General features: G+C 52.8%; 1 protein-coding gene across 2 annotated transcripts in view; it reads right to left on the bottom strand.

Annotated features, from left to right (window-relative positions):
• Positions 1-25,412, bottom strand: part of CD82 (CD82 molecule) — a 54,839-nt gene that overhangs the window by 6,376 nt on the left and 23,051 nt on the right. For both annotated transcript variants that reach the window (XM_019037496.4, XM_019037497.4), the window contains exons 3-6: positions 19,305-19,387; positions 13,780-13,852; positions 8,801-8,925; positions 8,554-8,628 (exon numbers count right to left, since the gene is read on the bottom strand). In XM_019037496.4, coding sequence (XP_018893041.2) covers positions 8,554-8,628; positions 8,801-8,925; positions 13,780-13,852; positions 19,305-19,367 — 336 coding nt within the window. In that variant the 5' untranslated portion in view covers positions 19,368-19,387. The remainder of the gene's footprint in view (positions 1-8,553; positions 8,629-8,800; positions 8,926-13,779; positions 13,853-19,304; positions 19,388-25,412) is intronic.

The following is a 25,412-nucleotide window of genomic DNA, read 5'->3' as shown; positions in this document are numbered from 1 at the left end:
TCTCTCACCCCTTCCCAAGCCCCAAGCCAGCAGTGCCAGCCAGCCGGAGTGTGAGGTCAGTTGCCTTTCTGGGACCTGGCTACTTGCCCCAGAGCTCCAAAAAAAATCTCACTTTTTTTTTTGTTTTGCTTCGTTTTGTTTTTTTGAGACAGTGTCTCCCTGTCACCCAGGCTAGAGGGCAGTGGCAGGATCTCAGTTCACTGCAACTTCTGCCTCCTGGGGTTAAGCAATCCTCTCACTTCAGCCTCCCAGGTAGCTGGGGCTACAGGCACGAGTCACCATGCCTGGCCAATTTTTGTATTTTTAGTAGGGACAGGGTCTCACCATGTTGCCCTGGCTGGTCTTGAACTCCTGACCTCAAGTGATCCACCCAGCTCAGCCTCCCAATGTGCTGGGATTACAGGCCTGAGACACCTCGCCGGGCCCAAATCTACATCTTGCCTATGCTGGTCCTCAACCTGCTCAGGAATTAAGGATTCCTCCTTGTGGTGGAGAGCAGCACCTGCTCTCAGCTAACCCCACAGAGAAAACACTGATTTACAAAGCAGGCAGAGAAGGGGTTTCTAAATAAGTCAGTTGTGCAAAGGGAGGCAAACCCAGAGCCCGCTGAGGGCAGGGCCTCCCTCAGCGATAAGCAGGCCTGGGTGGGAGGGGAGCCTCCGAGAGCCAGCCCCTGCCTGGCTCCACCTAGCCTCTCACATGGACCTTGCCCAGAGACCTTTCAGGGCAAATGCATGGTTGGACTGGTCATGGCAGTGGGGGCGAGGGACCCTAGAAGGCAGGGATGCCAAGGAGAAGGCCACACACCTTCCCACCTCGGTTCCTGAGAAGGAAGAATTGGGAGAAATTAGACAGGTACTTCCAGGTGGGGTTTCAGAGCCTGACTCCCAGGGAACCCTGTTGGTGGAGCTTCCGGCAGCTCCCCATGGGCAGTCCTTGAATGAACGCTATGCTCAGGGAACCCATATCCTGCAGATGGACCTGCAGCCCTGGCTCCTCACCCAGCTCCCTTGGTTAAATTAATGCTGGAGCTGGCCATGGTGGCTCACGTATGTAATTCCAGCGCTTTGGGAGGCCAAGGTGGGCAGATTACGAGCTCAGGAGATCGAGACCATCCTGGCTAACATGGTGAAACTCCATCTCTACTAAAAAAAAATACCAAAAATTAGCTGGGTGTGATAGCAGGTGCCTGTAGTCCCAGCTACTCAGGAGACTGAGACAGAAGAATCGCTTGAACCCGAGAGGTGAAGGTTGCAGTGAGCCGAGATCACGCCACTGCACTCCAGCCTGGGCGACAGAGCGAGACTCCATCTAAAAAAAAAAAAATTAATGCTGGGAAACCAGCCTCTGATGACGCTCCCTGCCCTTCTCTCAATAAAGCTCTCAGCATGATATTAAAAAAAAAAAAAAAAAAAAGCCCTTATACAGAGTTCTGCAATTTACAAAGCTTTCCTGTCAGTAATTAATCACAACACTAATAGTGGCTAACTTTTATCAAATGTTTGTTATGTACCTGGTGCTGTGGTAAGCACTTTAAATGTATTATCTCAACTGAATCTTCACAGCAGACCTATGGCCTAGGTATTCACCCCATTCCCTCATTATAGAGATGCAGAAAACAAACCCAGAGAGGTTAATTAACTTGCCCAAAGTCACACAGCCAACATGCGGAACAAGTGAGGTTTGCACACAGGCTTGGCTGATTTCAGAACCCAGGTTTTTACCTATTAAGCTTTATTGGCATTTAAACCATACGGCTATACCCAGTTTTAACTAGGGCCCAGAAAAGCTAAGTGGTTTGCCTGAGTCACATAGCTGGGGCTGTCTGCTAGGTGATCTGACGTCTCGGGTCCACCTCTCAACCCCAGTGGGTGGGTGATCCCCACGGTGTGGAAAGGAGGGGCTCTCTAGAAGCATCTGTGCGGAAAGCTGCCTCTCCCACATCCTTCCCCACCCACCCAACTTCCTCACAACATGTTGCACTGAGGCTCTGTTTAAACCTCAGCGTGGTTGTCACAGCAGCCTGGACTTCCCTGTTTCTCTCCCAGGCTCCCTGAAATGAGAAGGTGATGGAAGCTGGGTGGTTTCCACCTAGATGGGTGGTTTCCATGGAAATACCACAACATCTTTCAGTCTAGAACGTGGTTGAGGGACACACCTGGGCCACGGGGACCATGGCCACAGGGGCTGGTTCAGCTTGGAGCTGATGCTCAGGAGGCCTGTGCTGGGAGTGCAGGGAGGTCACCCTGGCAACCAGGTAGCTACTGAGACAAAAAGGACAGGGAGGTAGCAGAAGACATTCACGAGCTCCCTCCATCCCCCCAGGGACCACTCCATTGTTTCTGCCTGCCCTGCAGAAACCCACTCCTTGGATGTAACCACCCTTCTATTTCTCCATGGAGCTGAGGAGGCCCCACTCCCTCGATGCCAGAAGCAGGCAAAAGACCTGGGCTGCCACTCAGTGCCATCCACATCGCAGGCATGGCAAGTGGTTCAGAGATGGGCTTGAGACCCATGCTCACATACCCGGCCCTCTTTCCATCAATGTGGTAGGATGAGGACCTGGGCTACCCTCAGGCTCCACTGGGGACAGCCTGCCCGAGAAGGGAGCCAACAGAGGAGGGCAGGGCTGAAGGGTGAATAGGGACAGCAGCAGCCTTTGGGATCCAGCTGAGCCTTCTGCTGGCTCTGGCTACTTTCAGTTGAGTCACTGTCACATGCCATAAAGAGTCCTGCCCAGGGCCAGCTGCATAATTTACACCTAGTGCAAAGCAAAAATGCAGGGCCCCTTGTTTAAAAATTATTAAGAATTTCAGCTGGGCGTGGTGGCTCACACGTGTAATCCCAACACTTTGGGAGGCCGAAATGGGCAGATCACTTGAGGTCAGGAGTTCGAGTTCAGTCTGGCCAACATGGTAAAACCCCATCTCTACTAAAAACACAAAAATTAGCTGGGCATGGTGGTGTGTGCCTGTAGTCCCAGCTACTTGGGAGGCTGAGGCAGGAGGATCACCTGAGCCCAGAAAGTGGAGGTTGCAGTGGGCCGAGATCATCCCACTGCACTCCAGCCTGGGCAACAGAGCAAGACTCTATCTCAAAAAGAAAAGAAAAAAAAAAAAAGAATTTCGATACAGCAACAGCAGATTATCCTGTGTGACTGCATAGGTTGAATGCCGAGGAAGCCAGCCCTATCTTCCCTGTCTCCCTCCTCCCCATTTCTCAGAAGAGAAAAATGAGGCTTAGAGTTGGAGCAACTTCCTAAGATCACATAGATAGAAAGCAGCAGAGACATGACCAGACCTTGATCCGTGCAGCTCCAGGGACCCGGGATCTTAGCCTCGGCAAGCTGCCCACTGCCTCCCCATAACCCTGCTGTCCTCTGCATGGCTCTACTCACGTCCCACCCAAATGCTGAGCTTTGACTTCTCTTTTAGTGTGAATTTCCACAGAGTCAGAATTAGGAGAGACCTTTGTGTCCAGCAAATCATCCAAATGTAAGAGTCATGCTTTTTTAGGCTCTGCTTAAATGCTCCCTGCGATGGGGAAGTCAGTACCTCACACAATAGCATGTTGCGGAGTTGAGAGGCTCTTGATACAATTTAAGTTCTGCTCAAATGACTTCTACCCACTTGTATTAGTTCACATCCTCCTCCTCTCCCAGCTACCCAAGTCCCAGCTAGGACCACAGGAACAAATCAAATCCCTCTCTCGAAGGACACATGTCATCCAGATACTTGAGACTAGACTACATCTCCAGGGTAACTTTTCGGGCTCCTGTGCCTGCCCCTTGGGGTGCTGTGCAGACCTCCTGCCATGCTCTTTAAGGTGTGAAATCGCCCCTTATAATGAGGTACAAATGCATGAATTGGACCCACATCTTCCTGTCCTCTCCAGGTTTCCCACATGAGATGTTGGCAAATGCTTTGCTAGAATACAGATACACCAGCTCAGAGGCTGCATCCCAGTACCCTGATAGGAAATGAGGGCACTTCCTGCATCTTTCCTGCAAGTCCAGCTGCAATCCACATAATTAGCTACCCCAGAATGCAGAGCCAGTGATTAGCGTGTGCTTCAGAGATTCTAGCCCAAGTGTCTTTCCATAATCCCTTTCCAGAGGGGTAGCCTGGACTCCTCCATTCCCTTCTCAACAGGGGAGAGAAAGATCACCTCTCCCTGTCCCAGGCTCCAGCTGCTCTTCCTCCCTCTGCCCCATCGCAAGAGAACCCCAAGCCAGAGAATCAGGAAGTTCTAATTCAGCAAGCAGACAGTTCACAGAGAACCACACTGTCCCCTAGGAACCCGTCTCGCCACCTGCGTCTCACACATGAGGGTATGTGCGCACCAACAATTTGGGGCTTTCAGGGTGAGAGCAAGGAGGACAAGAAGGAAGTCACAGTTCCCCTGACCAACATCTCTGGGGAGTTGTCTGGCCAGCCACTGCCACTGTCACAGCCCCCACCTCTGGCTCCCAGCCAGGCCAAGTGAGCCCCTTCCCCTCCAATGTCTTCTGCTTGAGCGTGACAGCTCTCAGAGCCTCAGGGGCCTCCCTGGCACAGGTATGGCCTGCCAAGTGCACCCAGCTCAGCACCCGCACACCACAGGAAAGGGCAAACTGCATTCGCTTCCTTCTCACTCCTCCCACCTCCTCTGTCTAGAGAGAACAAGTCAGAATCCCTGACTGCCTGCACTGGGCATGGCCCAAGAGCTCGCCTGTGGATCAGAGAGTCTGGGTAACTTATCCGAAGCCACACAGCAATCAGCGGCAGAGACCACACTAAAACACAGGGCCCCTGAATCCCAGAGCTGGGCTCTGCTCACCAGAGGCTGGATAAACAAGCAGATGAGGATCTTAGCACCACGCCCAAATCCCCATTCCCGCAGCCCTTGCTCTGCTGACAATGAGGGCAGCAGGAACAGCTGCCACCTATTGAGCCCTTCCTTACCAGGCCCTCGTGAAGTGAATAATGGCGGCAATAATAATAAACACTGGCAATGATACCAGCAACATCAGCCTCCGGCTGAGTGCCGCACAACGCCCTTCCAGTATGTTAGTGCTCTTCATCTCTGAAGTGCTGCGAGGCAGCCGCTGGGGGCTCCGGCTCGAGACAGGATCAGATTTTAGAAAGGGCCTGGAGGGACAGATCACATCCACTAGTGGGGGCTGGGGCAGCAGCCTGCAATGAGTCTCATTTCTATTTCCCCAGGGACGCCCGAATGGGGCAGGCAAAAGCCATACATAGCCTTGCTTCTGTTAAGGTTCAATTTTGCCACCAAATTAGCTGCAAATGCTACTTTTGGTTTTTAAAGTGTTTTTTTGGATTTCAGAATTGCAGAGAAGGGACAGTGGGCCTATATTGTTACTAGTTTGACAAATGAGGAAACTGAGGCACAGGGAGGCTGAGTAGCATGCCCAGAATGTCAGAGCAATGGTTCCACAGTCAAGACCCTTGGACACCACTCTGCATTTTCATGGAAGTGTCACAGTCTGTGTTCACTTCAACCTGGGTGGTAGAGCAGAGAGAGGCAGATTTATTCTCAATTTATAGAAGCAGAACCCAAGGCTCCAGAGGTGACAGGCCATGCCAAGGTCCCCAACCTCCCCATCGCTGCCCTGAGAAGAGTGGCTGCGGGTGACAGGGGCAGGAAGGACAGAGGGCAGCCCTGGAGACCACAGCAGGGTCACTCCCACCCACCTGCACGGGAGCCGTATCTCCTTTCAAAAGGCCTTTCTCTTCCTTAGGTTCAAACAAGTCCCACCCCCACGTTGAGCCTTGTCTGCCAGAATAAACACATCAAGAGTATGTTTAGTCTTCCACTGAGATTTATGATGCGTTGTGAAAGAAAAAAATATATTGTTCATTCCAATTCGGGCGATACAGTGGCACCAGAACTTCTTCAGCAAAGCCAGAAAATTTCCCCCTGCCTTCCAGAAAAGATGGTGGTGGACTAAGGTGAGGCAGGCTGGGACTAGGGGGTGTGGACTCTGAAGGGGAAGACAGGGGCAGGGGATGCAATGCACAGAGCTTGGCTGGGGTCGGGAAACCCAAATCTCCAAACAAGTCCTGTTCTGGGGCTGATAGGACACCTCTGAGGCTAAGCTCCTCATTATCAGCCAAGCAGAGTTACCCAGCCGGCGGGAGGGCAGCGTGGTGGATAGGGAGGCATGGGCCTTGGACTCCAAGGCATCAGGATGGAAATCCCCACTCTGATGCATCCAAGCTGTGTGTGTCAGTGGCTGAAAGTCACTTTGCTTTCCTGGGCCTCAGTTTCTTCAAATGGAAAATGTTTGTAAATTTGAACGTGTATTGCAGCTCACTTTTCTAGCTCAGCTCCTGGCATGTGGTTGGTGCCAACCCGGTGGGCCATATTTATTACTGTGAGATGGTGAATCACATAGGGTGGACTGCCCAAGATCCCTGCAGAGGCGACCAGCTTCTGAGTCGTAGAAACCGGCTCACTGGGGCCTGGTTCTAATCCACCCTGATTATATCACTAACTAGGTCCTAAAGAAGCTCAGTGCCATAGGACCGAAATGAAGACCTGACCCCATGACCATTTTTCTGGGAAAGGAATTTCCCTCCCTTAACTGCTGGCTTCCTGTCTCACAGCCAAACAAGCTGCTTTTCATCTACAAAATCCACTATTTTCCACTTTTGCCTTGACTGCCAGGAAGCTCAGTGCCCAAGTTAGCCCTTAGCTACCAAGAGTATCTTGTCTTGTGAAGTTCTATTAAGTCCTAAGTTCTATTAAATGTTATTTGTTGATGTTGATGTTGGTATAGTGTTTTCTCAGTTTCCTTCCAAGAGGGATCTCAGGCAACTTGACCTTCAAGTGGTGAAGGGCAGGAGCCTATCTGGCTGCCGGCTCTGCCACCCTCCCTGGTGGACAAGAACTGGTGGCACTGGAAGCAGGGACCCTAAGGGTCTGCTAGGCCACAGGCCATGTGCAGCAGGGTCTGGGGACGGGTGAACTCAGGACTCGGAGTCAGGGAGCCTAGGCTGTCCTTACTCCATCATCTGCAGGACGGAGATTCTCCCATGACCTTGAGAGGGCCTAGTGAGGATCTGCGAGAGAAGGAGTGTAACGTGGTCAACACTGTACTTGGTATATGCTGTGCATGGACTCAACTGGAGGGATGGTGGGTGTTAGAGTCACTGTTATCTATGTTGTTATTGCTCTTCATCTCAGAGCATCTGCTTCTCCATCTGTCAACATAAAACCCTGCAGAGCCATTGTGAGGACAAGACGCTGTATAGAAAGTTTCTAGAAGATCCCACGTGCACACAGTAGGTGCTTCTTATGTGATAACTGTGACTCACAATTAACTGGCTCACCCAACAGCCATTCTTGGCTCCTTTCTCTCTTGTGCCTCTGTCTTTAGAGTCTGAAAGTTGGATACTCACATTCTCAGCCTCCTTTGCAACCAGGGGTGGCTTTGTAACCCAGTCTGGGGAAGTCTGTTGGAGGACTTTTTTTTTTTTTTTTTTTTTTTTTTGAGACAGGGTCTCACTCTGTTGCCCCAAGCTCTGTTTCATGGCTCACTGTAGCCTCAACCTCCTGGCTTCAAGGATCCTCCTGCCTCAGCCTCCTGAGTAGCTGGGACCACAGGTGCACACCACCATGGCTAGCATTTTTTAAAATTTGTTTGTAGAAATGGGGTCTCACCATGTTGCCCAGGCTGGTCTCAAAGCAATCCTCCCACCTCTGCCTCCCTAAGTATTGGGATTACAGTCATGAGCCACTGCGCCTTTTCTGATAAAAGGGCTTGCTTTTCTGATAAAAGGGATGGCCATGTCTGGCACTGCCCACTTCCCCATCTTCCGGCCACAGTGGCACAGACATCGTGCCTGGTGCTGTGGCAGCCATCTTGGAACCACGAGATAAGTGTCATAATGCAGGAAAGCTGTCCCAGCCAGGATGCTCAACAGCCAGAACCAGGGCCTCTGAGCTTCCAAACCAGACTTCCGGTCAAGTCAACCACAGATGTCCTTCAACTTTAAGCCCCTGTAAGTCTGATTTTCTGTTTCTGAAAGCTGAACATCCCCCCTCGGACACAAGACTGATGTTTTTATTAACAGTCTCCTTCTAAACCTCATTTGTGGGTGAGTGGCATGGATTTAATAGTTGCTAAAGTATCTTAATAATAACAAGAATAACATTTATTGAGTACTTATGGTGCCTTGCGCTATGTGTTTCACTCAGATAATCTCGAATAATCTTTGCAACCACTCTGAGAGTTCAGTTTTCTTATTGTTTCCATTTTACAGCTGGTGGAACAGGCACATAGAGGCAAGCAGCTTGCCCAAGGCCACACAGCTAGAAAGCAGGGGGGTCAGGCTAAGATCCAGGCCCAGTGGGGACTGCCCACACCTGCCGCCTTCTCCTCTAACGCTCCCCCATTTGATCACAAGGAATAGTGTCCAGGAGGCCGTCCCTGACACCTCTGGATCTGTCTGTGACAACTGGGGGGGTTCCTTGTCCATCCCCCACACTCAGTCAATCACCCCCATGGCTGGTCCAGCCCAGCGAAGAGGGAGGGAGAGAGGGGCTTACCTTGCCCACGTTGAAGTAGAAGAGGGCCCCGGCCGTCACCTGGGCAATGAGGATCAGGAGCAGGAAAGCAAAGTACTGGGGACACAGAGCAGGCACAAAGTCAGCTGAGGGTCCCCGACCAGGTGCACCCAGCCCGCGTGCCTCGAGAGATGCTCTCCACCCGATGTTACGGCCAGCGCCGCGGTCAGGCTGCACTCGGCTGGATGAGAGGAAATGGGCAGGCAGCTGCGGAGGGATCGGTACTCACCAGCCCCAGCAGGCAGCGGACCTCGTTGACGGCGCCGATGCAGCCCAGGAAGCCCATGAGCATAGTGACTGCCCCCACGCTGATGAAGACGTAGGCCCCCATCCTAAGCGAGCTGGAGGAAGTTTCTAGGGGGAAGAAGAAGCACACTCACTAAGTACAAAATCAGTGGGCACAGCAGGTATAAACATCTGGCCTAACCGCCCAGGTCTTCTTCCGGATCCCCTCTTTGGAGCCAGGGTGTTGGGGTCAGCTGCATTCCCCTGCTGGCTTCTCACTGCCCAACAGGAAACCAGGTCACCCCCATCCCCACTTGTGTCCCTCCCCCAGTAAAATTGCAATCCACACCCTTATCCAGCCTAAGCCCCTTCCCGGCTTTATTTTTTTCTTGGTAACGCTTCTCAGGATTGAATAGACTACATTTCACTGATTCTTCTTGCTCATTGTCTGCTCTCCCCCTCCACCAAGGACCTGAGGTGCATGAGGGCAGAAGCTTCACTTTATTCCCAGGGAACCCCCAGCTCGAACAGCGCCTCTCGCAGTGAGGTGCTGTGCACAGTGAATATCTGCGGAATTGACAGACAAGGGGCTAGCTGGTTCTCCAGGGGCCACTGACATTAAGATTCCAAGCTGATTTTTAACCCGCCTTCCTTCTTGTCCATATAATAACAAACACCAGCCTTTCTTGCCCACTCACTGTGCCTCATGGGCTTTCCACACGCCGTCTCCAACTCTGACATCACCCTGCCTGGCAGGCGCGAGCATGGCCATTTCACAGATGAAAAAACTGAGGCTCAGAAAGGCGAACAGGCAAGGGCCTGAGCTGGAATTTGAAAATATGCAAATCTCCAGTGCCACACTCTTTCCACTGATGCACGGGGCACATGTATTGCTACAGGTGTGGTGCATGTTCATTCGGCCAACAAATGTTTACTGGGTGCCCACTTCATGCCAGGCACTGTGCCAGTTGCTGGGGATGCAGAAGAGTGACTAACAAGGTCTGACATTTGGGAGTGGGGAGTGGAGACAAAAAGTACACAATACAGGTTTTCTGGTTGTGTTGGGCGCCATGAAGATACCAAAGCTGGCTAACTGCAGAGAACTGCTGGGCTGGGAGAGGGTCAGAATGGGTCGACGAAGGCCAGCCTGAGCCAGTGACATTTGAGCCAACACATGAATGAAGAAGTCAGCCAAGCAAAGATCTGTGAGAAAAGCATTCCAGGCAGGGAACACAGCAGGTGCAAAGGCCTGAGGAAGGAGGAGCTTGGTTATTTGAAGATTGGAAAGAAGGTGAGAGAATGGGCCAGTGAGAGCAAGAAAGAAGCCCGGGAGGAAATGATGCTTAGGAGGTACAGGGATGGGCCTGATGGCTAAGACCCTCTTTAGAGCTACCTGTGGACAGGCCCATTCCGGGAGGTAGAGGTCAGGAGTCCTGCAGGGGCACTTGGCCAACATTTCCTAAGACACCCAACCCATCACACAGGGTAAAGCTCATGTCATCTCTAACTCACCAGCATGGGTACATTGTACCCCCAGGGCATGGGACGCACCTGGAGGGCGAGGGTGCTGGCGTCTCCAGAAGGCTGGAGAGTAGTGTGGATCAGAGGAGCCTCTTAGGGATGCAGATGCTTGAGTCCGTTACAACCCGACCAAGACGCTCCCAGCAGGAGGCCAAGGACCTGCGTTTTTAATCTGCTCCCCTAAGCACTGAGGCACAGCCAGGACCAACTCCTTGACCATCAGCAGGGAGAATACAGGCCTGGGGCTGGCCATGACTCCCTGGGGATCCTGGAGAGGCCGAGGTCCCCACCTTGGTCTCCAAGGGGCGTTAGTGCCCTTACAGAATAACTATCAAACCGGAGGACGGGAGGGAGTCTGTGGGATTCAGCTCCGCTTCCTGATCACAGACAGAATGTTCTGGAGCTCAGGAAGAGCCCTGGCCAACCCTACTCTCAAGGCTTCCTCCACCCAGTTCCTCACAGGAGCCCCCCACCTTCCTCAGGGTGAGTGTGGGGATCTTCTGGCACTGAGCCCCAGCCATCAGTGTGGGCAGGGAGAGGCTGTCAATTCCACTTTTCCTAAACTTCCTGGGTTTGGCTTCCAACAATTCCTCCCAGTGATTACTCCCAGAAAAAAGAAACTGACATTGCCCAGACAGCCGCTGTGTGCCAGCCCTGAACAAGGCCCTTTATCCAAAGCATCCTGCCTAATTTCAGCAACCACCCTCTGCGACTGTACTCACATCCTGATTTGTCTGCAAGGACCCCGAGGCTCAGAAAGGCTAGCAGGCTGCAAGGTGCCTGGCAGGGAAGGACCAGGGCTGAGACCCCAACTCAGATCCTTCCCCTGGGAGACCAGACAAACTGCGAGGTCTCCGTATCTCAGAACATTTCATTGATGCCATTCCCTGTCTCCCCCCAGGATCCCAGGCCTACCCCATATCTGAGCAAGCTGACTTAGGAAGTAGGTGAGGGTATGCTCTGGGGTAGGCCATCCACAGGGCATGGCAAAAAAAAAAAAAAAAAAAAAAAAAAAAAAATTTCACCTTTTAGTCTTCCTGGGCCTAGAAGGGACCAAAGGAAGCGGCCCAAACAGAAAGGGATGAGGGATAAGAAAAGTAGATTCTAATCCCAGCTCTGCTGCCAACACACTCTGACCCTGGGCAAGCCATTTACTATTTCTTTCTCTGTAAAATGGGTCTAAAGCCTGCTACTTGAAGATGGCAAAAGGATTAAATTGTATTATAAAATGTAGCTAACAATCACTTATGTAGGGTTTTTCACTGGGGGCTGTCCCAAACTCTTTTCAGATAAAAATGAGAGGCTCATTTAATTTCTCACAATAACCACAGTAAGTGCACTCTATTACGATCCTCATTTTATAGGTGAGGAGGCACAGAGAGGTGAAGCAATGTGCTGAGAGTCACACAGCTAGTGGACAGCACCGCCGTGAATCGAACCCCAGCAGTCAGGCTCGAGTCTGCTCTTCATTGCAAAGTGCTTCCTGTTACTAAGGTACTAACCAGTGGCATGTGGCTGCAGAGCCATGTGGTCCAGGGGTTCAAGGCACGGGCTCGGAAGCTAGGCTACCTCATCTGCAGCCAGCTCCCCTACCAGCTTGCTGTGTGCCCTTAAACAAGTTACTACACCTCTCTGTGCTTCAATTTCCTCCTCTGTAAAATGAGGATAGGAATATCCAGCCCAATGGACTCAGAGCAGGGATTCAACTCGGTAGGGAAAAAGCTGTCCCCAGTTCTGCCCCTCAGCTGCTCTGTGACTATTAGCAAGTCATTTTTCCCCACCCCCGGCCTCAGTTTACACAAGTGCCTAGTGACCAGGCAAGAGGATCAGTGTTTCTGAACCCTGGCTGCCTGGGGAATCCACCTGGGGAACTTTTTAGAAAACACCAGCACTCAGGCTCCCACCCACACCAACCGAGTCAGGTCCCTTGGGGTGGGTGGGGCTCGGGCCAAAGCATTTGTAAAATGCACCCCCTCCTGCAGATAGTAGACCTTTAAGGTCCGGCCAGCTTGAGATTCTCAGACCCGAACAGGGAGGAGGCCAGAGCCATGCAGGAAGCTCTCCTCACCCAGTGGGCTCACCCCCACTGCGCCAGTTGCAGGGCAGGGCGCAGAGGGCAGAAATGTGGGTGGGCAGGCTGGGCCTCTAGACTTTGCCCTGGGGTGCAGTGCCTGCTGGGTTGGGCCATGACTCAGGAAGTAGAGAGCTGGGCCTAATGGGGCCAAGGAGGGTGTGTCACAGGCCAGGAGCATGTGGGGGACACGGGTTGCCCACCCACCCTAACCCCAGAATGGAGGGTGAAAGGGGATGAGACTGATAGCCCCGGGGTGCATCAGATGTGGCTAGAGTGTAGATCATCCTTGCTTTCCATCTCCTGGAAGGGAGGCCTAGCCCCTGGGGCCAGGGGGACAGATGTGGCCCCTCCATCATCACATCCTAGCTAGGTTCCGCTTTATGTAAATCAAGCAGCTGTCATGGGCCACATTCCAAACCAGCTGCCTTGGGCAGCTGCTGGGAGAAGTGAGCCAAGGCCGAACTCAGCGAGGGGAGTGGCACGGCTGTCCCCTGGGGGCTTCCGCTGTGCCTCCCTCCCACCACAGGGAGCCCCTGAGAAGTCAGCGTGGCAGGCCCTGACGGCTTCCTGGAGGAGGCTGAGCAGGCGCAGAAGGGCTCTTATCCCTGTAAAAATGCCTTAGGCCCCTTTCCTTCTGCCTCTGGTGAGAGAAGGGGTTTCCAGACTGTGGCTCACCCTGCCATGTGCTGCATTTAGGACCAAAGCTCTTGGAGTTCGAGTCCCACACCTACCATTTAGAAGCTGTGTGAACTTCAGCAAGGGACTTAACCTCTCTGAGCCTCTGTTGCTTCATTGGTAAGGTGGGAATAGAACAGTATCTACCTCACAGGGCTGTGGTGGGATTAAGACAGTTTATCGGTGCAAACTGCCTGGCACATTAGGAGCCTGATAATTGGTGACTGTGCCTGGAACCTTCCTCATCTGTGCACACACCTGACCCACCTAGCTGCTGCCAGGCTTATAGCGAAGCACCACTCATAGCAGGTGCCTCATCAGCCCCTGACTATCTTTTCTACATCCCTGTGAAATGGGAGGGGCTGTTGCCTACATTCTGCTGGATGGACAAGTGACGGGACAGAGAATGTAAGAGGCTTTCCTAAGGTCAGGGCCAAGGGAAGGGGCCAGGAAGGGAAAATAAGCCTCCCTCATCCCCAGTGTTCCCCCAGACAACAGCAGCTTTGTTCGGGGAAGAAGAGAAAATTCCTTTTGGAAACCCCTGCAGAGGGAGCCATGGGCAGTGGTGGGCAGCAGGACCTCGCCACATCCCTGAGTTCAGCGGGAAAAGCAACAGGCATTGAAGCCGAAGCACTTATGGGAGCAGCTGTATCTGCGCCCTGGCCCTCCCCTCTTCAGTGGGCCTGGGTCTGGGGAAGCTGAGGGGTCCTTACGCAGGACAGAGATGAAACTGCTCTTGTCGGCCAGGATCCACACCCCGAAGCCCAGGATCACTGCGCCCAGGATCTGGAAGGAGAAGGGAGCAGTTAATGGGGAGCCAAGAGCAGATAGGGTGAGAGCCCTCCCCCTGCCAGCTGTCCCTGGAATCCAAGTCAGAGTGGGCAGGGCAGGGGGCCACAGAGGGCACCACCTCCACCCTTCTCAAGCCCAGAGATGTCCAGATGGCCTCAGGTCCCACACTGCAGCAAGCCAGACACCAGGACCCTGGGCAGGGAATCCCTCCTGCCTCCCATCTTGCCCCCCTCCACCATGTGTGATTCAGCCGAGCCTCCTGGTGCAGCCTCCTGCCAGGGGCACCCTTCCTGCCACATCTCCTGGCTCTTTTCTCAGCTCATCCCCCCGACTCTACCCAGTTCAGGGCCTGGGAGCTTCCCAAACAAGAAAGGCTCTGAGGAGGACCCTCCGTGGACTTGAACATCAAAGCCCAACTCATCCCCAGGTCTGAACAACGGGGTCACCTGCCACAGGAGCCTTCTCTGACCCCCTCAGGCAGACTCGGGTGCCCCCATTCTGCAGCAACCACTGTCCGACCCTTCTTAACAGTCATTCCAACTGGGTCTAACTGCTGTGTTGGTTTCTCTGGCTAAACTGTGAGCTCCCTGAGGGCAGGGCTGGCTGGAGGCAGCTCTGCATCCCCAGCAGCTCTATAGCACTGGGTGCTAAGTGGCTGGGGGAATGAATGAGCTGATGAACCAAACTGCAAATGCAGGACTAGAAAGGGAAATGAAGGTCAGGCCCGGTGGTTCATGCCAGTAATCCCAACACTTTGTGAGGCCCAGACAGGAGGATCACTTGAGCCCAGGAGTTTGAGACCAGCCTGGGCAACACAGTGAGACCTCGACTCTACAAAAAATTTCAAAAATTAGCCAATGTGGTGGTGCATGCCTGTAGTCCCAGCTACTGGGGAAGCTGAGAAGAGAGGATCACTTGGCCCCAGGGAAGTCAAGGCTGCAGTGAACTGTGTTCATGACACGGCCCTCCAGCCTGGGTGACAGGGCAAGACCCCCTCACTCTGCCCCTCACAAAAAGGAAAAAATGAATGAGGTGTTACAAATAAGGATCCCAAGGCCAGGGATTCCCTGCCTCTCTCCCATCTACCAGGGCTGAGCTCATCTCCCCAGGTGGAGTCCCAGCCAAGATCCACCATCCCACAAAGCTGGCAAAGGCTGGGGAAGTGCCTGCCATCTGGGCAAAGATGCAGGTTCCCTTTGGAGGTGGGGGTGGCCCTGTGTCAACCCACAAGGCTGGCCATTAGTGGGGGCCTGGACTGGGCCCACCTGGTGGATGACCCGTCTTGAAACTCCCACCTGTATCACAGCCCTGGGTTCCCACCTCAGCCATCATCCCACAATCTCAGGTCCGAGGCCAGCAGCTGCCATAGAGCCCTGAGCCTGGGGCTGACCTGGGCACAGGGTCTCCATCAGTATCATTCTATCATTATCAAAGACTAGAGCCAGGACCGGCCCAAGGCACGAGGCACCTGCCTCAGGTGTAACACATGAGGAGGCACCAAAAACTCAGGCGGGTAGATCACCTGAGGTCAGGAGTTTGAGACCAGCCTGGCCAACATGGCGAAACCCCGTCTGTACTAAAAATACAATTAGCTGGGCGTGTTGATGGGGTCCTGTAATCCCAGCTACTCAGGAGGCTGAGGCAGGAGAATCACTTGAACTCAGGAAGCGGAGGTTGCAGTGAGCCAAGGTCACGCCACTGCACTCCAGCCTGGACAACAAGAGTGAGACTCCGTCTCAGAAAAAAAAAAAAAAAAAAAAAAAAAAATTAAGGCCAAAAATCCATGATAACTGAACTACTAAACTTTGAAATAAAATGTTGACAGTATCAGTATTATCAATGTTTCCTTTTGCCCCAGGGCCCAGGTGGCTCAGTAGGGGGTTGCCTCTCTCCCCTTACCCTTGTACTTGCTACCTTAAAGACCACTGTGACTGATGACTACAACCACAAAGGCATGGTGACCACCCCACGTCTGCCCCCCAGTGTCTCCCACCAGAATCATCACTGAGGTATTATCTGTCCTCTCCTCTCTCCCAGTGAGATGGGCCTTATAATTGACCTCATTTTATACACAGGGAATTTTATATGAGGCCTTGATTTTATCCATCAGGGACTGGAAGCCAGATGGTGGCAGGTGAGCTATAGGGATATTTTGGATCTATCCTGGGCCTTCACCCAGAAAGCCAGTCTCGGGACAGAAAAGCCCCTGAGACACTGGGGAGGAGAAGAGTCTGCTGGAAGGTGGGTCCACCTTAATTTGCACAGCTGGGGGAAATGGGGGCTTTCCAGGACCTGGGAGTTTGGTTCCCCAAGACCTGCAACCCTACCCAGCCCACAACCACCCCACAGCACAGCGAGGCAGGGGCCAGTGCTCAGGCCCACGACTGCTCCCTCTGCATCTCAGACCCATGTGGGCAGAGCCCCTGCCCCATTCCCTCCCGCATTCACAGGGTGGGACAGGAGGGAGGACAGCCCCTACCAAAAGGGAATGGGAGGCAGGACAGAAAATCCCCTCTTGGCACACATAATCCCAAGTAGATCAAAACCCCACACTACTCAGCTGGCTCCTCAGCTTGCCAAGAGGAACCCAGAGAGCAAAGTCCCGGGGGCTACCCATTCAGTCCCTCTGCAGGTCTGATGACTCCAGCCTGATGGCCAGATGTGGCTGGATTAGCCACGGGGCTGTGGCACAGCCAGAAAGGAGGCTGGGCAGCCTACCAGAATGGGCAAGGCACCATGGCACCCCCTTTTTCTCTGTGAACCAAGACTGGAGCTGTGGGGCAGGCCCCATGTTAATCACTCCCCAGCCCTTCCCCAATCCCCAGATGGGACCCATCAGGAGCCAGGACCCTCAGAACAGTGAGCGTCCTTCCCCAGCATAGCCACAGCACCAGCGCCTCTGCATTCCTTTGGACCTGAGAAAAGTGGCAATGCGCTGGGGAGTCTGGAGTCCGGAGGGAGTACAGGCAAAGACATACAGGTGCACATGCACGCAGGCGTGAGCACACATAGCAGCCACGGGGATTTTTCCAAACCACAAATCCAACCACGAAATCCCTCCCAATGTGCATAAAACAAAGAGGCAGGCTGACCGGGTCTGTGCCTGGGGAGGTGCACTCTGCCTCCACCCGCTGCCCCTGCTGCCCGGATCCCCCTCTCCAAAGCCACACCCAGAACCCCAGGAAGCCTTTGCTGACCTCCATGACCAGGCCAAGAGCCTCATCTGCTTTCCGAAGAGCCTATCTGTTCCTAGTACCCCCAACAACTGCAATTTTTCATGCATTTGAGTAGTTATTTGATGGAAGCCCACTGCTCCCTAGGACACAAGCTCCGGAAGTATAGCAATCAGGGCTCTTCCGCCCTGAACATCTGAAGATGCTGAGGTGTCAGATACACATTTGCTGAGGAGTAAACAAGCCCGTTCTGCCTCCTCCAGCCCTCCTCTTTCACTCTCACCCTCCTGTCATACAAGCTGCCCCTCCCCCCTCCACCATCCTGATGGGTCATCCTAGGCCCCAGTACACAGACAGTTAACACCTGACTCCTGCCAGCCCCTGGAGGAGCCAAAAGGAGGCCAAGCCCTGGCCAGAGAGCAGCTTTTCCAGTCCCTGGTTCCACAGGGCAACTTGCGAGCAGGACAGAAAGGGCCACCCTGGCTGAAACCACCAACCCCACTCCCTTTCTCTATGAGGGTCTCCCCAACCCCCACTGCATGAAGGAAAGTTTCTTTATCCCTGAAACCCAAGCTCCGTGACCTCCTAGACCAGAGCCCAGGCTCCTCTCTCTAGTCCCTAAAGCCCCAGGGATAGAGCTACAGTGCCCACGCACCCCCTCCCCCGAGTCCTGGCCCATTGGCCTTTATGCTGGGTCTCGGCCCGGACACCAAGTGCTTGCCAGGAAAAGCTTGGCTTTGCCTGCACAGGCAGCTGCTTCCCAAAGTCCTAGGGCAGCCAGGAGAGACCTGACCGCCAAGCTGGGGAAGCCCAAGCCCGGCCTGGGGTGGGTTCCAGGCCCGGCTACCATGAGCAGAGGGCCAGAGCCACAGTGGGGCCTCACGGGGTCCTCCAGGAGGGAGCTAGGGCCGGGGCCAGGGCGGAAAAAAAGCAAGGCAGGCAGCGCCAGGGCTTCCTGTGTGTGTGCATGCGTGTGTGCACACTTGTGTGCGGGTGCCAGGAACACATTTGTACATGTCTGTGCATTGGGTTAAAGCTATGAAGGGGGAATTTTTAAAATTCTTTTTTTTTTTTTTTTTTTGTAGAGAAACAGGATCTTGCTATGTTGCCCAAGCTGGTCTAGAACTCCTGGACTCAAACAATCCTCCTGCCTTGGCCTCCCCTCCCAAAGCACTGGGATTACAGGCAAGACCTACCATGTCTGGCCTGAAGGGGAATTTAGAATGATTCTTGTTTATTTCCCAAACTTCCCATAAACTATGTAACTTGTAATGTAAACCCCCTGTTCCCCAAACAAGTAATTAATATCTACTGTAGAAAATTGGGAAAATACAGAGATGCATAAAGAATAAAATCAAAATTCCCAAGAATCCCAACATTAACATTGAGGTATTTTCTTCTCTCAAAAATACTCACTTTTTAATGAATATGTACATTTAAAACTTTGGATCATAAGAAACATCCTACTGTACAACCTGATTTTTTTTTAACACTATAGGGTAAACCATTAACACAGGGAAGCCAGCGCTCCCAACACTACTCTGAGGCTATGGAGTCCTCTCCAGGGCACCGCCCCCCAACAACACACTCTCACTCACACACACCCCACCATCCCAGCAACTCCAAGGCAAGAGGCAGTCCATGCCAGGCCAGAGAGGAAAACCGAGGCCCCAGGAAAACCAGCAGTCAATGTCCACAGAGCTGACATCTGGATGGCCCATCGGCTGGGGTGGGTCTGGGGAAGGAGGTATGTGCCCTTCACTGGCCCCACGCCTGGCGCCCTCTTGCTCTCCCTATGAGAGCTCAGGGAGATACCTTCCCACGACAGGGACGGGGGTGTGACAGGGGCAACTGGAGCCTGGAACTGTCACAGGTCAATTCTTCACATGGGCAGGGTGGGGGCCAGGACAGGACTAGAGAGATGCTAAGAAGCTTCTTCTAGCAGCTCCTGCTGTTGAGTTAGGGGGATGCCCAGGGGCTCTCCTCTCCTTCCCCATACCCACCTCCAGCCCTGGCCAGCCCAGGCTTTGGGTGATCTAGGAGAGGGGAAGGCCGGGTCAGGAATCCAGTGCTTGGTCAAAGGACCAGCTGGGAATGGCAGGGAATCTCCTCACCACCCCCACTAGGTTCCATTGGAGATAGTTCGTCCTCAGTCCCTACCCACCAAATCCCCCCAATCCCCGGCCCGGTCGGCTCTGGAAAGGCTCAGGCTGGGATGCCCCTGGGAGGAGAATCTTTTCAGAGGTGGTCAGGACAGCATGGGACATACTTACAAAGAAGATCAAGTTGAAGAGGAAGAGAAAGTATTTGGTGACTTTGATACAGGCTGAGCCCATCCCGCCAGTCCTGGAGCTTCCTGGAAGAGAGAAGGCAGGCAGGCCAGTGAGGGGATCAGCTCAGTCTGCCCTTGCAGCAACCCCAGGAGGTGGGTACTAACCCTGCCCTTGCCTTACAGGATGCAGAGGCTCAGAGAGGTTAGACAACTAGCCCAAAGCCACACAGCTAGGAAATGAGGTCCCACGAGCAGTCTTGTGTGCCAGGCACTTGATGCTTGGCAGTTAGGATCCGGATCAGCCACTGCACTGGGGCTGGGGCTGGGGCTGGTGGGAGCAAAATGACAGAGGGAGACCCTCACCCCTCACCTCCATGACCCAGGCTCTGGAACTTGCACAGATGGACTCTGTTTGAAGTCAGGGGGCCAGGAAGTTAGTGATCCATTGACAGAGACCCAGAGGTGAGACCTGTGCTTGTTCCACAGACTCCCTCTGGGACTAGGGGCTGGGAGTTGTGGGGTCTGCCAAGGTGAGAAGGGGAATTTTGGCTTGTCAGAAAATAGGCTGAGCGTCCCATCTTCTTATTACAAAGGGAATAAACATGCATTGTAGAACACCCAACGAATACAGAAAAACAGAAATCAAGCAAAATGTATCTCACTCTAGAGATTAAAAACTGTCATCGTTTTAGTAGCTATTATTCGTGTGTGTGTGTGTGTGTGTGTGTGTGTGTGTGTGTGTGTATAACAAATGGTTCTAAACAAAATTGGGCTCATTCTGTATAGTGTTTTCTAGCCTGTTTTTTTCATTCTACAATCTTCACTCTCTATATGTTGATAAAATGCTCTTCATAGTTTCACATGTTGCACAGGATTCCATACTATTAGTACTTATTAACATTTGGGGGCTCACAGAGTCCCCCAAAAAATTCATGTGTAGTTAGCATTTTGTGATGCTAATAATTTCTGGGAGTTCATGGACCTCTGAAACCCATTTAGGAACCCCAGTGGCCCCAGGTTAAAGTCTCAGATGTGGCCATCCCATAAAAGCATTTAACTGATACTCTAAGATTGGACGCACGGGTTGTTTCCAAGTTTTCACAGTCTCCCCGATGACACAAGTTGTGCTTCTGAAATGACACAAACCATGCTTGGGCATGCTGTGCCCCCTCCACTACAAAAGACCCCAGGCGAGGGGAGGGCCCCGGGAGGAAGAGGGAAGCTGGAAGCTGACTGTTCTCACCCTGACTCAGAGGCCAGAAAATCCAGGAGTGCCAGCCGCCAGCCTTCAGACCCTTTGGGGCAAAGGGAGCCAGCACCGCCGGGCAGCTGGGGCCTGGACAGCTGGCCTGGGACAGCTGCATGGGCAGAGCTGGGCTGGGGGGGTGGAGGGGACGGCACCAGGCCCACTTGTGTTTCCCTGCCTTATGGAGGGGGAAGGGCAGGCCACAGAGAAAAGGGAAAGGAAAGCCAGAGGCCCGGGCTTCACTCCTTCTTCCTCCAGCACCGCTTGAAAGTCTTCAATTTCCCCGGCTACACACAGCTTCCCTACTCTTTTCTGGACATGCTAACGATCAACAATCTTCCATCCTCCTTGTCAAGTGGGAGCTCAGCTTCCACTTCACACACCTCCGGTGATGGGGAAGGTGGCTAATGAGGAGGGTTCATGACCTCCCAAGGGGTCCAGTCCAGTTTTCTTTCCTCTAACAGCTTTGTTAGAGGAAGTTTTCTTTAAATGCCTTTTTAAAGGGCAGACTTGGGAGGTATAATATGAAGCAAAGCTGCCCAAGTTAGGAAAAAGCTGCCTGGGTGGTAGTGAGCTTCCCATCACAAGCGGCATGGAAGCAAAGTCTAAAAAAATACTCATGGGGGATTTAAGTGCTATGTAGGGAGATTAGACTAAATGGCTCTTCCCATCTAGGGGGCTCCAAGGCCTGGGTCTGAGAATTACAGAGATGGCAGTGACTCGGGAGCCAGGGCAGTGCAACCTGGGCAACTCCCCAGACCTAGAGAGGAGAAAACATGACTTCCCCGTGCCCAGGAAGCCAGAGATCTTCAATGCCCAAACCCCGTCCTGGCCTAGGAAGGCCTCCTGGGAGTCTGCACTACATCAAGGATAGCTATTGTTTTTCCTCTCTCTCACCTCCCAGCACAGAGCCTGACATACCGCAGGCACTTCACAAACTCCAGGAACTAAACAGCAAGAGAAGAGAGATTCTCTCCCAAAGCCAGGCGGCATCTGTTCTTCTTTCCTACCACGGATCTGCTGTGTTTCAGCCTGACCAGGTCTCCTCCCAGTAAACAATACGGGGCATGCCCCAAGAGACCAACCAGGTTCAGCGCCCAAGCAGCAGTAGCTAGGCCACCCTTTCACCAGAAGAACATCCACTAACTGCAGTCCGCCAACAAACTATGCGTCTTGGCAACGGGGCCATTGGCATCCTTGTGAAATTGGAGAAGTGTGGAAAGAGTTCTTTGGCAACCCTGAGTCAGATCCACGGTGTTGCAGTTTCAGAAAGTCCGGGAAAGGGGTTTCTACACTTTCCAGCTCACACGTCCTCTGCTCAGCCTCGCGGGGGGGCATTCAGCGAAGGGCAGCTTTTAGAAAAGAATAAGTATAGGCCAGGCACGGTATCTCATGCCTGTAATCCCAGCACTTTGGGAGGCCGAGACTGGCAGAAGACCTGAGGTCAGGAGTTCGAGACCAGCCTGGCCAACATGGTGAAATCCATCTCTACTAAAAATACAAAATTAGCCAGGCATGGGGGTGGGTGCCTGTAATCCCAGCTACTCGGGAGGCTGAGGCACAAGAATCGCTTGAACCCAGGAGGCGGAGGTTGCAGTGAGCTGAGATTGCGCCACTGCACTCCAGCCTGGGCAACAGAGACTTTGTCTCAAAAAAATAAAAACAAAAATAAGAGTAAGTATGATGTCTGTAAGGAGAAGGAGTGGCCGCCAGGGAATAGCAACTACTACAAGTGGCCATTTTCAGACATCATCCCCCATCATCCTCACAACCAGCCCAGGAAGTGAGTATTCCTATCCCTGGCAGACCAGAGGCTCAGACAGGTTCAGTAACTTGCCCAAGTCACACAGGTCATAAGTGGCAGTGGTTTTCAGAGCCCAAGATCTTTCTTCTGTGAAGTGGTCCCTCCTGGACAGTAGCCAGGATTATAAAGGCATCTTTGGGGATGGCTGGGTTTCCTTTGTCCAGTTAGGTGTGAGGACAAAATGACTGCTCAGAGGAGCTCTGCTCAGAGGGCAAGGAGGAGGCTGGGAAACCTTGTCACCAAGGCAGACGTGGCTGAACTGGTATTCCCATGATATTCCAGACCCTGGGCAAGCTTGGCTGGTCCCTTGGTCACGCACACAGATTGTATCAGGCACTGGGCTAAGCTCTTCAGCCCTCTACATGCAAACAGAGGCACAGAGGGGAGAAGGAGCCTGCCCAGGGTCACAAGTAGGAGGACTGGCAAGGACAGGGCCCAGGCTGCCTGGCCCCTTACACCACCCATGGGCTCCATCCCACACAGGAGGCAGCTGGGTGGGTCCAGATGCTGAAATGAGAGCCAGACAGCCCAGTCAAGTGGGACAGACCCAGAGGTATCTGGACATCACCCGAGGGAGGAGAAGGTGCTGATAACTGGAACCTGGGATGGGCAGCTCCCAGGCACACTGGCCAAGATCCAGAAGACAAAGTCTTCCTGCCCTGCAAGTGCAGATGCTTCTGCCTCAAAGTGACAGGGAGCAGAGGGTGAAGAACATTCTCCACACTCAGCAGGAGATGGGCAATCCCACACAGGCAAGGAAGTCAGCTCAGCCTGAGGCGGGGACACAGCCAGGTCACCCACGATGGGCTGTGGCATCAACTTCAAGGAATCCACAACCACCACCAAGCTCCAAGGAGCCCCCAAGGTTGAATTCAGAGGGCCAGGGGTTATGCCCGGCTCTGCCCTCCCATACTGAGAGCTGAGCCTCAGTCTGCCATCCATGAGACAGAAATAAGGGTTGGTGTGGAGCCAGGGTTGGTAAACTGCAGCCTGCAGACCAAATCCAGCCCCCTGCCTGTTTTTTATACAGCTTCTGAGCTAAGAACAGATTTCATCTTTTTTTTTTTTTTTTTTTTTGAAACAGAATCTCCCTCTGTTGCCCAGGCTAGAGGGCAGTGGCGCAATCTTGGCTCACTGCAAGCTCCGCCTCCTGGGTTCATGCCATTCTCCTGCCTCAGCCTCCCAAGTAGCTGGGACTACAGGCACCCGCCACCATGCCCGAATAATTTTGTTTTTGTATTTTTAGTAGAGACGGGTTTCACTGTGTTAGCCAGGATGGTCTCGATCTCCTGACCTCGTGATCCACCTGCCTCGGCCTCTCAAAGTGCTGGGATTACAGACGTGAGCCACTGTGCCCGGCCCAGATTTCATATTTTTAAATAGTTAAAAGAAAAATAAAAAGATTCTTTAATGCATGAAAATTACATGGAATCTAAATTTCTGCACACAGCCATGCCTACTGGTCTATCTGGCCCTTTACAGAAAAAGCCTGCTGGCCCCTGGTGTAGAGGATCAAATGGCGCACCCACAAGTGTCTGTAAGAGGCAGCAAGGGTCGCCAGGCGCGGTGGCTCACGCCTGTAATCCCAGCACTTTGGGAGGCTGAGGCAGGCAGATCACGAAGTGAGGAGATCGAGACCATCCTGACTAACACAGTGAAACCCTGTCTCTACTAAAAACACAAAAAATTAGCCAGGCGTGGTGGCGGGCACCTGTAGTCCCAGCTACTTGGGAGGCTGAGGCAGGAGAATGGTGTAAACCCAGGAGGTGGAACTTGCAGTGAGCCGAGATCATGCCACTGCACTCCAGCCTGGGCGACAGAGCGAGATCCCGTCTCAAAAAACACAAAATGAAGAGGCAGCAAGGGTCAGGACTACCCTTAGCACGGGAACTTTGGAGAAAGAAAACAGCCAGCTGGGTGGCAGGAATTGATTGTGACTTAGAGAGAGAAGACACAGGATCCCTGAACAAGGGCTCAAATCCTGGCTTTGCCAATGTGTGGCCACAGAGGAGGGACTTCCTGGGCCTCATTCATCTCCTTGGGGAGTGGAACTCCCAACTGGACTCCCGTCCTAAAGAGGGAGTGAGGTCAGCGCCTGGTACAGTCAGGACTCAATGACCCGGAGCTGGGGCTGGTGTCTGTATCATCATCATCAGTTGGCTCAGTGCTTGCAGAAGAAGCAAGGGATGAGGATTTAATTTACAGATGATCTTAAGCCAAAAGAATGTCCTCCAATGTTATGCTTTCTTGTGTATACTTTTGGTAAACATTGGAGAGTCTGCCCAAGCTTTCCTGTGTTAAAAACACTGACAACTCAAGGGAATGAGATGCAAGCACATCTTATGGGAAACTTCCAGAACAGTCACAGAGAGCTGTGAGCAGCAGGATGGAGGTACTGATCTTTGTTATGGTGGTGGTGGTTGTTTTGAGGCACTCTTGCTCTTGCTCTGTCACCCAGGCTGGAGTGCAGTGGCACAATCTTGGCTCATGGCAACCTCCGTCTCCTAGGGTCAAGTAATTCTCCTGCTTCAGCCTCCAGAGTAGCTGGGATTACAGGCATGTGCCATCATGCCCGGCTAACTTTTGTGTATTAATAGAGACAGGGTTTTGCCGTGTTGGCCAGGCTGGTCTTGAACTCTTAACCTCAGGTGATACACCTGCCTAGGCCTCCCAGAGTGCTGGGATTTAGGCGTGAGCCACCGTTCCTGGTGAGGTGCTGATCTTATGTTATACTTAACACCAGGTAAATTGACCATTTCTGAGCAACTACAATGTTAATTGACGAAATATATCATTTTATGCCAAATCAGTTTGTATAATAAAATTATTATATTAATAGTTTGCCAACTTCTACTTATCATTTAACACTCACCTCCGAAATCACCACCTCCAGGAAACTTCCTACTCCAGCCAGCTTTTTCATCACTACCGCTGCCACCCTCTGACCCCCAAGACACATGTTGGTTAGGGGCACTCCCTCTCTCCTTCCTTCCAGTGGCACTGGAGACTAGAGCAGCTCCCTGAACAGGCTCTGGCATCAGGCTGCCTTGGATTTGAAT

The sequence above is a fragment of the Gorilla gorilla genome, chromosome 9, assembly GCF_029281585.2.
Source record: "Gorilla gorilla gorilla isolate KB3781 chromosome 9, NHGRI_mGorGor1-v2.1_pri, whole genome shotgun sequence".
NCBI classification, from domain to species: domain Eukaryota; kingdom Metazoa; phylum Chordata; class Mammalia; order Primates; family Hominidae; genus Gorilla; species Gorilla gorilla.
This window is presented reverse-complemented; position numbering and strand designations above follow the sequence as displayed.